Raw genomic sequence first — 17,877 nt, 5'->3', positions numbered from 1 at the left:
AAACAGCTAACCTACTTGTTGGACTACAAGTCCGGATCCCATCCCCCTGCCAAATTAGTTTAAACCCCCCCCCCCCGAAGAGTGCTAGCAAACCTACCTCCCAGGATATTGGTGCCCTTCTGGTTCAGGTGCAATCCATCCTGCTTGTACAGGTCCTACCTTCCCCAGAATGCAATTGTCCAAATACCTGAAGCCCTCCCTCCTACACCACCCTTGCAGCCACGTGTTCAACTGCACTCTCTCCCTATTCCTTGCCTCACTGTCAAGTGGCACCGGCAACAACCCAGAGATGACGACTCTGTCCCTCCTAGCTTTTAGCTTCCAGCCTAACTCCCTGAGCTCCTGCTTGACCTCCCCACCCCTCTTCCTACCTATGTCATCGGTGCCAATGTGTACCATGACTTCTGGCTGCACACCCTCCCCCTTAAGGATTCTGAAGACACCACTTACCATCTTTACCTGGTCTAGCTTTTTTGTGGCTCCAGACCCACAGCAATGTGGTTGTCTGTTAAATAAAATGGCCTAGAAAGCCACTTAGCACAAGGGGTAATCAGGGGAAGGCAACATATATGCTGGCCCTGCCAGCGATCCCTACATCCCATCAAATCACAATCTCACATATCTTAAATTTCTTGACCTCTAATAAACTATCCACCTAAGGGTTGCGTATAAAACAACTGAGCATCCATAGCAAACTGGGAGAGAATTTCATCAGTTTACAACACATTTTCTCATCTCAATCCCAAATGACCACCTCCTTATCTTGAGAATACATCCTCCAGTTCTGACCAGGAGAAAACATTAAAGTGAAACACTCCTGTTGGACCCTCTTAAGAGTGTGCTGTAGCAAGTTCACTTGTCATTCTTTTAAACTCCAGGAAAGGGAGACCTATCCCACTCAAACTCTCTTCACAGTACAGTCCTCTCAATGAATCAATCTAGTCATTTTCTTTTGGTGGCAGCTCCTTGGAAGTTGATATAACCTTTCTTAAGAGCTATACACAGTGCCTTACTTGTAGTTTAACCAAAGCTTTACATATAATTACCGAAAGATTTATAAAGACATTCTTATTACCTTAAAGACTTACTCTTATGCTCCAGTCTTCCTGCAATTAAGGCAAATATATCATTTGTCTTCCTGCTGTATCTGCTTAGTAACTTTCTCTGATGCGAGTGCAAATTCCACTCAATATTTCTCACGTAAAAGATGTCATTTATTTTTAATTCTTCCTACAATAGTTGATAATTTCACTCTGCCTTGCATTGTATGTTCTCTGTCACCTTGCAGCCCGAGATGCAGTGTTAGACAAAGTTAGACATTGCACAACACCAGGGTTAAAGTCCAACAGGTTTGCTTGAAAGCACAAGCCTTTGGAGCATTGCTCACTTCAGCTGATGAAGGAGCATGCTCTGATTTCGAATAAACCTGTTGGACTATAAACTGGTGTTGTGTGACTTCTGACCTTGCATCCCAAGTCCTTAACTGGCCTGTTTCCCTTTGGCAGTTTATTTCCCCACTGAATTTAAAATAACTGATTGTTTAGCGGCCGTCTCTGGTTGGGTGAATGTTGAGCCTTATCCACATGGAGCAGATTTCATTGTTCTGAGTTGGGACACCTCACTCCAGCATTCATTACTGAATCCTGTGTGAGTTGGCTTAGCTGCAAAGCCTCAGGTGATGGACCTAGACCTGGCTCATATGATAATACTTGCTGTTTGGGTGAGCCTGGGACAATGTCTGAGGTATCTGATTGAATGACCAGGGTACTGTCGTGTTGACTGAGTGTATTGTGTCTGCAGGAACCCCCTTATGTGATGCTGAAGAAGAATCATGATCAGTTGGAAGGTAACGATAAGTACGAGGGTTACTGTGTGGAGTTGGCAGCAGAGATTGCCAAGCACGTGGGCTTCAAGTACAAGCTTGCAATCGTGGCAGATGGAAAATATGGAGCAAGGGATCCAGACTCCAAAGTGTGGAATGGGATGGTCGGCGAGCTTGTGTATTCAGTGAGTTTCATGTGCCATTATCATCAACATTTGGTAATCAGTACAGGATACCATAGTTGGCTGTTCAAAGCCCTTTGCATGGTGTGTGGTCGGGTTTTAGCAGAAGATTAAATGGCCTCTAAAAACAGAGATGGTCTACAGACACACATTTATTATGTCACTGAGCATTGTCCTTGAGTAACCTTGGAGTGAACAAGTTCAGTCTGAAGTGAATGAAAAAATATCACGGGGTGCACAGCTAGGGTGAGTAGCCGAGATCTACTTCCCATGGTAGGGGTGTCCAAAACTAGAGGGCATAGGTTTAAGGTGAAAGGGGAAAGATTTAAAAGGGATCTAAGGAGCAATGTTTTCACTCAGAGGGTGATGCATCTTTGGAATGAGCAGCTAAAGGAGGTGGTGGAAGCTGGTATAATTATAATATTTAAAAGGCATCTGAATGGGTGTATGAAAGGGAAGGGTTTAGATTACCTACAGTGCAGAAACAGGCCCTTCAGCCCAACAAGTTCACACTGACCCTCTGAGGAGCACCCCACCCAGACTGATTCCCCTACAAATGTACCTAACACTACAGGCAATTTAGCATGGCCAATTCACCTGGCCTGCACATCTTTTTGACTGTGGGAGGAAACCCACACAGACATAGAGAGAATGTGCAAACTCCACACAGACAGTTGCCCAAGGCAAGAATTGAACCTGGGTCCCTGGTGCTGTAAGGCAGCAGTGCTAACCACTGAGCCACCACACCACCCAGTTTAGAGGGATATGAGTCAAATGCTGGCAAATGGGACTAGATCACTTCAGTATATCTTGTCTGAAGGTTCTGTTTCCGTGCTGTCTAGCTATAATTCTGTATCCCTGATAGAAAAGGAAGCTTTCATTCAGTCTGTAGCTCCTTTGTCTCAGTTGCAGACATACACCTTCATTCTTTTTGAGAAGCTCAGCTGAAGGATTGGGATTCAGTATTTTTTTTTCATATTGTTGATAGAGATAAAGGCTTGTCGCTAAAGACAAAGGTGCTGTAAATAGTGGAGAAAGAGAAAAAAAATGTGAAATGGGTATACGTTAAAGGGACACTTTGAGTCTGAGTGATGCTGAAAGTACCTGAGTTAATGAAATTCTGCCTAATCATAGTCCTAAGTACCCAGGCAGACAGATACACCCAGAGCCTGCAAGCTTAAACATTTCTGTCCCTCTCGCTCTGTCTGTATGTGGGGAAAGACAAAAATGACTGCTTAAAAGGAGAAATTCTAACAAGAAGAGACCCAGGTCCATGATTCAACTTCTGAAGTGAGCAATGTCCATTGTTTTACAGACATTGCTAGATCTTTAGAGGAATTGCATAAGAAATTTTAACTCACCCTTGGATTAAGGGCTTTTGAACTTCAGAATTTTGTTTACCGTCTATATTCTTAATCGCTATGATATCTATGTCAAACTGTCTGTCATTCATGAGTACTGTAATCATGAACAAGTACGTGTATGTGCATGTGTGTGTGTATGCACATATGTGTGCGTGTCTGTGTGTGTGTGTGTGTGTGTGCATGTGTGTGGGTGTTTGAAGGGATATAGTTGAAGAGGCATTATAATAGATCAGAAATTATTTTCTCTGTAATTTATTAAAGTATGTTGTAATGAATAGAGTTATTTTCTATTGATGACAAAATCTAGTATGACTTGTGATTGTCTTGAATAGTAGCCAGTCAGGCAAATTCTTGTCTTGGTGGCATAATTTCTTACATTATGTGAAAGTGGGGCATGATTGTTGGTGTACTCTTCCCAGTTAAGTCATGATATAAGTTTGGGGGCTCATGGTCTGATGTTTTTTGAACAAGGATATCATAAAGTTGCGTGTGGAGTAAGGGTAAGTGGGAAAGGATAAAATGACAAATGCCAGGTTTCTCATACTGAAGTGAGTTGGAATTGAAACCAGCTTATCCCATCCTTCAGTTGGAAAAGATATCCTTGATGGATTTACAAGAACCAGACTGCTGGAATTGGCAAATACATTAGAGGTGGAATTGCCTGTCAGATACAAGGAGACAGATAATTGAAATAATAGCAAAGCATCTAGGATTTGTGGACATACAGGAAGGATTAGGTACAAAATGTGGTGAGTCACTTGAGTTAGCAAGGCTTCAGCTAGTATTAAAGAAGTTTGAACATGAGCAAGAGATAAAGAGCTTTGCAATTAAAAGAAAGGATGAAAAGGAAAATGAAACTCAAAAAAATTCAACTACAGAGAGAGGAGAAGGAAAACAAATGAATATTTCGGGAAGAAGAAAAGGCACAAGAAAGAATTTAAGAGAGAGGAATGCAAAAGAGGCAAGAAATAGGTAATACCAGCTTAAAATAATAATTACAAAGGGACTTTGGATGCCAAAGAAGGTTCTGATGAGGAAAGCCTTGGCCAGAATCTAAAATTCAGGAGGGAAATGCTTAAGTTTGTACATATGGGGCCCTTGTAAAGGAGTGGCACAGTGGCTCAGTGGTTAGCACTGCTGCCTCACAGTGGCAGGGATCTTGATTCAATTCCATCCTCAGGCAACTGTGTGCAGAATTTATGCATTCTCCCTCTGTCTGCATGAGTTTCCTCCTATAGTCCAAAGCTGTGCAGGTTAGGTGGATTGGCTGTGCTAAATTGCCCATAGTGTCCAGGGGTGTGTAGATGTCTCTGATTCTAGTCCCTACCAAAATTTGAGGAAAAGGACATGGATACATTCCTTGTGCCATTTGAGAAAGTAGGAAAACAAATGAAGTGGCTGAAGGAAAACTGGATATTTCCAAACATATTGACAGGTAGAGCTCACCAAACGTAACCATCTTTGTCAGATGAGGTCTGTAAGGGTTGTGACATTATAACAAAGCTATTCTGGATGAATATGAGTTAGATTCTGAAGCAGAGTCAAGAGCGTGGTGCTGGAAAAGCACAGCAGGTCAGGCAACATTCGAGGAACAGGAAAATCGACATTTTGGGCATAAGCCCTTCATCAGGAATGCTCATTCCTTATGAAGGGCTTATGCCTGAAACGTTGATTTACTGCTCCTCAGATGGGGGTGGTTTAAACTAACTCTGCAGGGGCATGGGAACCTGGACTGTAGCTTTAGGGTGCAGGACCTTGAGTGTAGGGAGGTTAGGAACACGGCATCAATCTTGAAGGAGGGTGCCTGTAAACAGGAAGGTGGCTTGAAGTGTGTATACTTCAATGCCAGAAGTGTACAAAATAAGGTAGGTGAACTTGCAACGTGGGTTGGTACCTGGGATTTCAATGTTGTGGCTATTAAGGAGACATGGGTAGAACAGGAACAGGAATGGCTGTTGCAGGTTCCAGGGTTTAAATGTTTTAGTAGGGTTCGAGGTGGGGGTAAAAGAGGGGGAGGTGTGGCATTGCTTGTCACGGATAGTATTACAGCGGTGGAAAGGACGATGGATGAAGACTCGCCATCTGAGGTAGTTTGTGCTGAGGTTAGAAATAGGAAAGATGAGGTCACCCTGTTAGGAGTTTTCTACAGGCCTCCTAATAGTCCTAGAGAAGTAGAAGAAAGGATTGCGAGGATGATTCAGGAGAAGACTGAAAGTAGCAGGGTGGTTGTTATGGAGCACTTTAACTTTCCAGATATTGACTGGGAAAGCTATAGCTCGAGTACGTTAAATGGGTCGGTGTTTGTCCAATGTGTGCAGGAGGGTTTCCTGACACAATATGTAGACAGGCCAACAAGAGGTAAGGCCATACTGGATTTGGTTCTGGGTAATGAACCAGGCCAGGTGTTAGGATTGGAGGCAGGTCAGCACTTTGGGGACAGTGACCACAATTCGGTGACTTTTACTCTAGTGATGGAGAGGGATAAGTGTGCACTGCAGGGCAAGAATTATAGCTGGGCGCAGGGAAATTATGATGCGGTGAGGCATGACTTAAGATGCGTGGATTGGAAAAGTAGGTTTCAAGGGAAGGGCACAATTGATATGTGGAGCTTATTCAAGGAGCACCTGTTGAGTCCATGATAAGTATGTACCTGTCAGGCAGGGAAGAAAGGGTCGTGTGAGGGAGCTGTGGTTTAATAAGGAATTGGAATCCCTTGTTTAAGGGAAGAGGGCGGCCTATGTAAAGATGAGGTGTGAAGGTTCAATTGGGGCGATTGAGAGTTATAAGGTAGCCAGGAAGGATCTAAAGAGAGAGCTAAGAGCAGCAAGGAGGGGACATGAAAAGTCCTTGGTTGGTAGGATTAGGGAAAACCCAAAGGCTTTCTATAGGTATGTCAGGAATAAAAGAATGACTAGAGTAGGAAAAGGTCCAGTCAAGGATAGTAGTGGGAAGTTGTGCGTGGAGGCTGAAGAGATTGGAGAGACACTGAATGAATACTTTTAGTCAGTATTCACTCAGGAACAGGACATTGTTGCCGATGTGAATATTGAATCACAATTAATTAGAATGGATGGCTTTGAGGTATGTAGGGAAGAGGTGTTGGAAATTCTGGAAAGGGTGAAAATAGATAAATCCCCTGGGCCTGATGGCATTTATCCTAGGATTCTCTGGGAAGCAAGGGACAAGATTGCAGAGCCATTGGCCTTGATTTTTATGTCCTCGTTGTCTGCAGGAATAGTGCCAGAAGCCTGGAGGATAGCAAATGTGGTTCCCTTGTTCAAGAAGGGAAGTAGGGATAACCCTAGTAACTATAGGCCGGTGAGTCTCACTTCTGTTGTGGGCAAAGTCTTAGAGAGAATTGTAAGGGATAGGATTTATGAACATCTGGATAGGAATAATGTGATCAAGGATAGTCAGCATGGTTTTGTGAAGAGCAGGTCGTGCCTCACAAACCTTATTGAATTCTTTGAGAAGGTGAGTAAGGAGGTGGACGAGGGTAAAGCGGTAGATGTGGTGTATATGGATTTTAGTAAGGCGTTTGATAAGGTTCCCCATGGTAGGCTACTGCAAACAATATGGAGGTATGGCATTGAGGGTGCATTAGAGGTTTGGATTAGGAATTGGCTGGCTGGAAGACGACAGAGGGTAGTAGTTGATGCTGAAAATGTGTTGCTGGAAAAGCTCAGCAGGTCAGGCAGCATCCAAGAAACAGGAGATTCGATGTTTCGGGCATAAGCCCTTCTTCAGGAATGAGGAGAGTGTGTCCAGCAGGCTAAGATAAAAGGTAGGTAAGGAGGGACTTGGGGGAGGGGCGTTGGAGATGCGATAGGTGGAAGGAGGTCAAGGTGGGGGTGATAGGCCAGAGTGGGTGGGGGCGGAGAGGTAAGGAAGAAGATTGCAGGTTAGGAAGGCGGTGCTGAGTTCAAGGGATTTAGGGATGAACTCAGATTTCTCCAGTTTCCTCATTTCCCCTCCCTCCACCTTGTCTCAGTCGATTCCCTCGAACTCAGCACCGCCCTCCTAACCTGCAATCTTCTTCCTGACCTCTCCGCCCCCACCCCACTCCGGCCTATCACCCTGACCTTGACCTCCTTCCACCTATCGCATCTCCAACGCCCCTCCCCCAAGTCCCTCCTACCTACCTTTTATCTTAGCCTCCCTGGCACACACTCCTCATTCCTGAAGAACGGCGTATGCCCGAAACGTCGAATCTCCTGTTCCTTGGATGCTGCCTGACCTGCTGCGCTTTTCCAGCAACACATTTTCAGCTCTGATCTCCAGCATCTGCAGTCCTCACTTTCTCCTCGGTAGTAGTTGGTGGTAAAGGTTCATCTTGGAGTGTAGTTACTAGTGGTGTTCCGCAAGGATCTGTTTTGGGACCATTGCTGTTTGTCATTTTTATAAATGACCTGGAGGAGGGGCTAGAAGGTTGGGTGAGCAAGTTTGCGGATGATACGAAAGTCGGTGGAGTTGTTAACAGTGAGGAAGGATGTGGCAGGTTACAGCGGGATATAGATAAGCTGCAGAGCTGGGCAGAAAGGTGGCAAATGGAGTCAATGTAGGTAAGTGTGAAGTGATTCACTTTGGTAAGTGTAACAAGAAGATGGAGTACTGGGCTAATGGCCGGATACTTGGTAGTGTGGATGAGCAGAGGGATCTTGGTGTCAATGTACACAGATCTCTGAAAGTTGCCACCCAGGTAAATAGTGCTATGAAGAAGGCATAAGGCATACTGGCTTTTATTGGTAGGGGAATTGAGTTCTGGAGTCCTGAGATCATGTTGCAGTTGTATAAGACTCTGGTGTGTCCGCATCTGGAGTATTGTGTGCAGTCTTGGTCGCCATACTATAGAAAGGATGTGGAGGCACTGGAACGGGTGCAGAGGAGGTTTACCAGGATGTTGCCTGGTATGGCAGGAAGATCGTATGAGGAAAGGCTGAGGCACTTGGGGCTGTTTTCTTTGGAGAAAAGAAGGTTTAGGGGTGACTTAATAGAGGTGTACAAGATGATTAGGGTTTTAGATAGGGTTGACAATGAGAACCTTTTTCCACATATGGAGTCAGCCATTACAAGGGGGCATAGCTTTAAATTAAGGGGAGGTAGATATAGGACAGAATGTTAGGGGTAGATTCTTTACTCAGCGAGTCGTGAGTTCATGGAATGCCCTGCCAGTAGCAGTGGTGGACTCTCCCTCTTTATGGGCATTTAAACGGGCATTGGATAGGCATATGGAGGATAGTGGGCTAGTGTAGGTTAGATGGGCTTGGGTCGGCGCAACATCGAGGGCCAAAGGGCCTGTACTGCGCTTTATTTTTCTATGTTCTATGTTCTATGCTGCCTGACCTGCTGGGCTTTTCCAACACCACTCTCTCGACTCTGATCTCCAGCATCTGCAGTCCTCAATTCCGCCCAGATTCTGATGCATTCAAACAAAAATTTCAAAATTTGAGGATTCTGTCTGTGAAACCTACGTTAAATGTGAAAGGGTAAAGCAAAGACATTTTGATAGGTGTTTGTTAGGAGCCAGTAACATGTGCAGAGCTCTCAGAAGAGATTATTCTCTTGGAAAGATTTAAAAATCATTTTCAAAATTAGGAGCCGTGTTAAAAACTATTTGGCTGCAACTGCTAGACAGGAACTAATAATGGCTGATGCTTACGAGCTAATAGGTAAAATTAAACCCTTTTTAATGTCACCTCTGTTCAACTTACATTTGTCCTGAACTGCTGTCATTCAGGCAAACTGATCATCATGGTGGTGTAATTGTGACTTTATGTATTTTTCAATTACTTGTGGAACAGTGAGGCATGATTATCAGCCTATTCTTCCTAGTTATGTCATGTCAGATAGCTTAGGCAGACAAAGTGCAATTATTTAACATGTCACAAACGGAATGTAATCTCAAACAAGAGCAAGCCACAATTTTGTCAACCAGTTTTTCAAGCCAAAGGTTTGCGTGTAGCTTTGTGACCACAGAGAGACTACTTTCCAGCTGTGATTTGACACCTGTACCTTTAGTGGTTAGCTCTTTAAGTCCTTCTGATGTGACTGAGTGTATCACTCAGTTACATCAGGAGTGAGTGGTAAATGCTTGGTAGATGGAATATTGTGAGGATAAATGTAAAATAATCTACTCTGGTAGCAAAAAGAGGAAGGCATATTGTTAATTGAATGGCTGTAAATTAAAGAGAGAAATGTTCAATAAGACCTGGGTGTCCTTGTATAACAATCGCAAAAGTAGGCATGCAGGTGCATCTCAGGAAAGAATGCAAACAGTATGTTAGCCTTCATAGCAAGTGGAGTCAAGTACAGGAACAAGGATGTCTTGTTATAATTATGCAGGGCCTGGTGAGGCCACACCTGGAATATTGTGTGCAGTTTTGGTCTCTGTATGTGAGGAAGGATAGTGTCATAGAGTCCTACAGAATGGAGACAGGCCCTTTGGCCCAAACTGATCCATGTTGACCAAAGTGCCTGTCCATGCTAACCCCATTTCCCTGCACATGGCCTATGTCCTTCTAAGGCAAAAGTGAGGACTGCAGATGCTGGAGATTAGAGTCAAGAGAGTGGCACTGAAAAGCACAGCAGGGTCGGGCAGCATCAAAGGAGCAGGAAGATCAATGTTTTGGCCAAAAGCTCTTCACCAGTAATTCTTGATGAAGGGCTTTTGCCCGAAACATTGATTTTCATGCTCCTCGGAAGCTGCCTGGCCTGCTGTGCTTTTCCAGCACCACACATTCCACCCATATCCTTTTCATCCTTTCCTTTCCAAAGGATGTTCTTGCTATAGAGGGAGTGCAGTAGAACTTTACCAAGTTGATTCCTTAGATGGCTAGATTGATGTATGAGGCGAGATTGAATCATTTTGTGATTGTATTTAGTGGAGTTTCGAAGAATGAGGGGATGGGCTTTCACAGAAACCCTATAAAATGAATGGAAGTAGACAGGTAAGATACAGGAAGGATTTTCCCAATAGTGGGAGAGTAGAGAACCAAAGTTCATAGTTTAAGGATAAGAGTAAACTTTTTAGGATTGAGATGAAGAGAAATTTCTTTACCTAGAGAGTAGCAGACCTATAGAATTCACCACCACAGAAAGTTGTTAAGGCCAGAACAGTAGGAGTTTTCAAGAAGGTGGTAGATATCACTGTTGTGGCTAAAGTGATCAAGGGATATGGCGGGGGAGGGCAGGGTTAGGGTGTTGACCTCAATGATCAGCCAGTGATCATTCAATGATGTCAAATTCCTGATGTAGGGCTTTTGCTCGAAACGTCGATTTTCCTGCTCCTCCGATGCTGCCTGACCTGCTGTGCTTTTCCAGCATCACACTCTCAACCCCGATGTCAAAATGAAACCCTAGTTGAACCCAAGTTTGCATACACATACAGCAGGATATTGTAGGAGAAAGTGAGGTCTGCAGATGCTGGAGATCAGAGCTGAAAATGTGTTGCTGGAAAAGCGCAGCAGGTCAGGCAGCATCCAAGGAACAGGAAATTAGCAGGATATTGTACTTGAGACTCCGAAACAATTCCTGACAATTAAGGGCCTTCTAAGAATGCTCAGTGAATGGCCTATTGGCACTTTAATAATACGAAAGATGAACTTTACAAAACACAAACTAAGTTTGACAACTGAGGGGAAAGAAGGTGTATTTTGGCGGTGAGGAGAACTATTCTGCCAGCGAAATATGAAGGTTGACAATTCAACCTGCCATGTTGGACAAACATAAAGCATCAATGCACTATCTGAAGGAAAGCGGAGTCCTCCCTGGAGTCTTTCTCTCTACCTAAAAGAATATTTTCAGATCAAAGGAATAATCAAAAAGTTGCTAAAAAAAGACAAATTTTGTTGAAGTTTTTAGTTTATCACTAATCAGTGCAATGTGCAATAAGTGCCAAAATAATGAGAAAACGACATGGATAATGTGCTTAGTGTGCAAGTGGCCTCTGATTGTTTGATGTACTGCCATAAAGAATTCAAGCAACCATTAGTGATGACTGACCGTTAACTACCGGTCTTTGTTAAAATGTGAAATAAGGCAGGTTGATTCTGATTGGTTGAGGCAGTGACCTGACAAAGAGCAGCATGAGAAACTTGCATTTCTTTAGCACCAATACTAGTATCATTTCAGATTACACCACAGTCAGTTAAGATTACATCACAGTTGAAAGGAGAGCAGCCAATCTGCACACTGCAAACTCAAAGAAAGAACATTGAGGCTAAAGAGCCAATACTTTATTTTTCCCTACATGACTAGTTGAGGAATGGATTTTAAAAGAGTGTTTCACTTGGTATCAGAAATAAGCAAACGAGGGTCTTGTCAGTGAATTGACTGTAAATTCTTAATCGGTTTTGTCTTTCAGAAAGCTGATATCGCAGTGGCCCCATTAACCATCACCTTGGTGCGGGAGGAGGTCATTGACTTTTCAAAACCTTTCATGAGTTTGGGGATCTCCATCATGATTAAAAAACCCCAGAAATCCAAGCCGGGGGTTTTCTCCTTCCTGGACCCCTTAGCGTATGAGATCTGGATGTGCATCGTATTCGCCTACATCGGTGTGAGTGTGGTCCTGTTCCTGGTGAGCAGATTCAGCCCCTATGAGTGGCAGACAGAGGAGTACGAAGATGGACCTGATGCCCAAAGTCTCGACCAGACCAACGAGTTTGGAATATTTAACAGTCTCTGGTTCTCTCTGGGCGCCTTTATGCAGCAAGGATGCGATATTTCGCCAAGGTTGGTCTTTTAAACCTTCACCTTTGTGCATTTTCGGTCCCAATCTGATGCCATGGTGCATATATCTCTATTCGCTTTTTTTAAATAGACCTTTTTTATTCTCTTTTTATTCCAAAAAAAAACCTCTGGTCCAAAAGGGGATAAAGGATTTCAATTTAAAAAAGACCCTGCTTTTCGATCAGGGGTGGAAATGGAACAGTGATGTACATGTACGATCGCTCATCTATTTCCAGAAAATATTATATACACCATTCCGAGACCGTAAAATGCATAGAGTTAGTGTAGGGCACACAGTCCGCTTGGAGGGCTACCGTGTTTTTGCTGCATATACCCATTTTACGGTCCACGGTTAACGTGTATATAAATAATTTAACTAGTTCAAACCAAAACAATTAATATTATTAATTAATCTGAGTGGAAATTAGAGCAAGGCATGGTGGTGTTGCAAGAGTGGCTCAGATGGTAGAACAATCATGTTGTACATGACTTTTCATGATTGGTGGCTGATCTTGTACTGTTTTGTGTCTGGATCGGTTGGAGAGCATTGGAAGGTGTTTGGGGTGTTGGTGTTGGGTATTGGAGGTGATCGGTGTTAACTTTAATCAACAGGAAACTCAGCGAATTGGACCGGTATGTGGTCTGACTTTCCATAAATCCCAAACAAAGTGGGAATCAGACTGCAGGGCAATTCTATCCTGGCTGTCTCCTACAGGGTTAGGGCTGGGGTTGAAATCAACCCCAGAGTTATGAGGGTCAAATTGGTCTCCAAAGGGAGTGTCAAATGGGTGAGGGAGAATCAGCCACCACATCCAGTTTTCTGCCCACAGTTTTCATGGTTCTCACTTAGCTGCTCCTTCATTCACTGACCTGAAAGAAACATTACCTTTGAATGACAGAGCCAGAAGCTATTCCAAAACTGACATCTGCACATTTCTCAACTGTGCTGCATCAGCACATTCTAATACTGTCCTGCCTAGTGTTGTCTGTGTGTTTCAGAGTATTGACTGATGGAATTATAGAATCAGACAGCACAGAAGGAAGCCATTTGAGATATTTTCTAAACAACCTGTTCAGAGATGTTAAAACACACCACTAGTGCAGGTGAGACCTGAACCCTGGGCTTCAAGTCCAAAGGTAGTGTCAGTATCACTACACTATTTGACATTTTGTGTTTGTATACTCTGTTGGCTCTTTGAGAGTCGTATTTCACTTATTATCCTTCTCATTCTCTGCATCCTGCAAATCTTTCCATTTCGTGAGTTTATTTGAAAGTTACTGCTGAATCTGCTTTCACCACATTTTAGGTGTAGATGACAATAAATCATTGTGAAAACAGTTTTCTCCTAATCTTGCCTCTGGTTCTTCTGCCAATTACAGTACGTTTGTGCCCTTACGTTACCAATGCTCCTTTCACTGCAAACAGTTTCTTCTTGTTTACTCCTTCGTTACTCTATCAAGGCCATTCGGAATTTTGAACACATCCATTAAATCTGACTTTAGTCTTCTTTACTCCAAGGGGAAAAATACTCTGTCCTCCAGCTTCTCCACATACTGCAGTACCTCATCCCAAGGAGGAGAAAGTGAGGACTGCAGATGCTGGAGGACCAGAGTTGAAAAATGTGGTGCTGGAAGAACACAGCAGGCCAGGCAGCATCCGAGGAGCAGGCGAATCGACATTTCGGGCATAAGCCCTTCTTCAGGAAATCGTTCCTGATGAAGGAGCGTCGCTCCGACAGCTAGTGTGCTTCCAATTAAACCTGTTGGACTATAACCTGGTGTTGTGTGATTTTTAACTTTGTACATCCCAGTCCAACACCGGCATCTCCAAATCATCCCAATTCTTGTTCCAGTCAATCTCCTCTTCAAGGCTTTGACTATCTTACGAAAGTGGTGTGGCCAGATCTGAGTACACTATTGCAGCTCAGGTCTAACCACTGCTTTAGAAAGATTCACTATCACTACCAGACTTTTGCATTCAATTCCTTGTTTGGAAGTCATGTTTTCTAACTCCAACATCAAAGAATTGTATACACTCCTCCAAGGTCTGTCTGCTTCTGCTCCTCGTTAAAGTTATAATATTCAGTTTGTACTACCTCTCCTCATTCTTCTTTCCAAAACCTATCACTTCCCACTTTGCTGCATTAAATTCTCTACCTACATGTCTAACCCAACTTACATTTCTGATGGGTTATCCTTTCCTGAAGCCTATTGTGATCCTACTCGGTGTTTCCAAGTAATGTTCATCTGCAAACTCAGACAGTTTTCCCTTTGCATGCAATTCCATTTTTATCCAAATCAAGTTTGATCTTACTACCAAAGATTGGGGAATCCCTCGAGTCTGAAAATAGCCATTCACGATGACTACCTGTTTTCAGCATCTTGACATGATGTTTTTTAAAGCAATCTTGCCACTGTCCCTTTTAACCTAAAGGTTTCAATATTGTTAAGAAATCTGTTAGGTGATGCTTTCAAAAGCCCTGTGTCAGATTTAACGTCAACACCACCAACCTCATCAATCTATCTCCATTACCTCATCAAAGAGCTGAGTCAAGTTAGTCAAGTACAACTTATCTTGAATAAAGCCACACTGTGTTTCATTTATTAATACATGACAGTGGGCGGCACAGTGGCACAGTGGTTAGACACTGCTGTCTCACAGCGCCTGAGACCCGGGTTCAATTCCCAACTCAGGCGACTGACTGTGTGGAGTTTGCACGTTCTCCCTGTGTCTGCGTGGGTTTCCTCCGGGTGCTCCGGTTTCCTCCCACAGTCCAAAGATGTGTGGGTCAGGTGAATTGGCCATGCTAAATTGCCCATAGTGTTAGGTAAGGGGTAAATGTAGGGGTATGGGTGGGTTGCGCTTCGGCGGATCGGTGTGGACTTGTTGGGCCAAAGGGCCTGTTTCCACACTGTAAGTAATCTAATCTAATTTTCCAAGTGCCATTTCTCTGTCATGCATTAATGGCTCCAGCACTTTCCCATTGCTAATGTTAAGCTTGCTGGCCTAGAGTTGTTATCACTTGCCCCATTTTTTAAACAGATTTGGAACATTTGCAGTCCTCGAAGCCATAGGACCATATGACATAGGAGCAAAAATGAGGTTATTCGGCCCATCAAGTCTGCTGCACCAGTCAATCATGGATGATAGGTTTTTCAACCCAACCTCCCTGCTTTCTCCTCGTAACTTTTGATCCCCTTGGGAATCAAGAACTCAACTATCTCTGTTTTAAATGTACTCAATGACCTGGCCTCCATAACTAATTGTGGCAGTGAATTCCACAGATTCACCACTCTCTGGCTAAAGAAGTTTCTCCTTACCTCCATAATCTTACCTTATTGGCAGTAACCTGTTTAGTAAAGACCTGTATAAAATATTCATTCAGCTGGTAAGCTATGCCTTTTGAATTGACAGGAGCTTTGGCATGCTTGCCTTCATTGGTCAGAACATTGAGTACAGGAATTGGGATGTCATGTTGCAGTGTACAGGACATTGATGGAGCAACGTTAAGAATACTGTGTATAATTCTGGTTACCCTTCTATAGGAAGGGTGGTGTTAAACTTGAGAGGGTGCAGAAAGTATTTACAAGAATTGCTGGGATTGGACGGTTTGAGCTACCAGGACAGGCTGAATAGGCTGGGTTTATTTTTCCCTTGGAGCATTAGAGGCTGAGTGGTGACCTTACAGAGTGGTATAAAATTGTGAAGGGCAGGATAGGGTGAATAGCCAAAGCCTTGTTCCTGGGATAGGGGAGTCCAAAAATAGAGAGCATAGGTTTAAGGTGATAGGCAAAAAATTTAAAGGGGACGTGCAGGGAAACATTTCATGCAAAGAGTGGAGCATGTATGAAATGAGTTGCCAGAAGAAGTAGTGGAAGCTGGTACAATTACAGTATTTAAAAGGCATCTGGATGGGTATATGAATAGGAATGGTTTAGAAGGATATGGGCCAAAGGCTTGCAAATGGGACTAAGTCAGAGTGGGATGTTAGGTCAGTGCGGACGAGTTGGTCTAAAAAGTATGAGTTCTGAGCTGTATGACTATATGACTCAACAACTCTATTTTGATCATTAATAAATACCACTCTTTCTTTCACAAATTATGTGCATAGAAAAGGCCTTTAGTTAAAACTTTATGTTAGTTACACATCAATTCTCATATTCAATTCCTTTTTCCCCTTTCCTGGGATGTATCTCTGCTGGAAATCAGCATTGGTTGCTCACCTCAACAACAGCTTTGAGAAGGTGATAGTGAGTCACTCATGAACTGCTGTAGTCCGGTGATGTAAAGACATCCGCAGTGATTGTAGGGAGGGAATTCTAGGACCTTGATTTACTGACAGTAAGGGAACAGTGATTTAGTTTCTAGTCAAGATGGTGAGTGGCTTCGAGGGGAATTTGCAGGGAGTGGTGTTCCCATGTATCTGCTGTCCTTGTCCTTCCAAACGATCATGTGTTTGGAAAATGCTGTCATTGGAGCCATGGCAAGTTGCTGCAATGTAACTTGTATATGGTGCCAATTTGCATCAGGAGTCAGTACAGAAGCGAGTGAACGTTGAGTTGGCAGACACTTTGGGAGTGTTGAGCTTCTTGTGACTTTTGGAAGCTCTTTTTGTCCAATCAAATGGAAAGCATTCCTTTACACCGCTGGGTTGCATCTTGGTGATAGTGGATAGGCTTTAGGGAGTAGGGAAGTAAGTCACTTCCTGTAAATTCCTCTGTCTCTAACCTGCAATTGTGGCTGCAATATTTATGTGCCTGGTCCAATTCAGTTTCTTCACCTGTAATTTCCTGTTTTAGGTCAACCCCATACTTTCTTTATTGAATTTTTTTCCCTACTGTGTGATGAACTTTGTATTTATTACTATCGACTGTATTCTGTTTCTTGTCAACCTTTACATTCATCGTCATCCAGGGACAACCTTCGCTTCCCCTGAACAGAGGCATGTGTTTACTATGCACATGAACTTTCTCCCATTCAAGCTCAAATATCTTGATGATCCTGTTCTGTTATACACAGTTTTCTTTTTAAACAGTCAAAGAAGAGACCATTTTTGATTCCAAATTGATCAGACAGAGGACAAGGTGAATGGTTAAGAGACACATAATGGATTATACACAGAGAGTGGACTCTCTATACTTCATGGCTCTTTCTAATTGTTCCTATTGTTACAGTCCCAGTTGACACCAAAGGTTTTAAAAAGATCATCAATACAAACAGACAAATTAGAAACAGGTGAAGGCCGTTCAACCCCTCGAGCCTGATCCACCATTCAGCCCTATCATGGCTGATCCAATCACATTCCCACCTATCCCAGATAACCTGTCAGCTCCTTGCTTAACAAGAATCTGGATAGCACTGCCTTAAAAATATTCAAGGACTCTGCTTCCACTTTTTCAGGAAGAGAGCTCCAAAGCCTCATGACACTCTAAGAGAAAAAAAAATTCTCCATCTCTGTTTAATGGGTGACCCCAATCTTTAAACAGTGAACCTTTGTTTTATATTCTCTCATAAGATAGGGCATTCTCTGTACATCTACCCCTCAAGCTCTTGTATGTTTCAGTTAAGTCACTTCTTACTCTTCAAAACTGTAGCAGATACAAGACTAACCTGTCCAACCACTCCACATAAATCATCTCACCCATTTCAGTTACTTTTACAGTAAACCTTCCCTGACCTGCCTTCAATGCATTTCACATCCTTAATTAAATAAAGTGACCGTACAATGATGTACCGTACTCTGGATAAGTCTCACTAGTTAACTGAAGCATCATCTTC

The 17,877-nt window shown here is 43.2% G+C and overlaps 1 protein-coding gene across 1 annotated transcript in view; it reads left to right on the top strand.

Annotated features, from left to right (window-relative positions):
• The window catches only part of LOC132823277 (glutamate receptor 1-like), a 204,792-nt gene that overhangs the window by 95,028 nt on the left and 91,887 nt on the right, over window positions 1-17,877 (top strand). Inside the window, exons 10-11 of the mRNA XM_060836930.1 lie at window positions 1,801-2,007; window positions 11,731-12,101. Coding sequence (XP_060692913.1) covers window positions 1,801-2,007; window positions 11,731-12,101 — 578 coding nt within the window. The remainder of the gene's footprint in view (window positions 1-1,800; window positions 2,008-11,730; window positions 12,102-17,877) is intronic.

This window comes from Hemiscyllium ocellatum, chromosome 16, assembly GCF_020745735.1.
Source record: "Hemiscyllium ocellatum isolate sHemOce1 chromosome 16, sHemOce1.pat.X.cur, whole genome shotgun sequence".
Taxonomy (NCBI): Eukaryota; Metazoa; Chordata; class Chondrichthyes; order Orectolobiformes; family Hemiscylliidae; genus Hemiscyllium; species Hemiscyllium ocellatum.
Note: the sequence above shows the minus strand (reverse complement) of the source record. Positions and strands in the feature narration are given on the sequence as shown.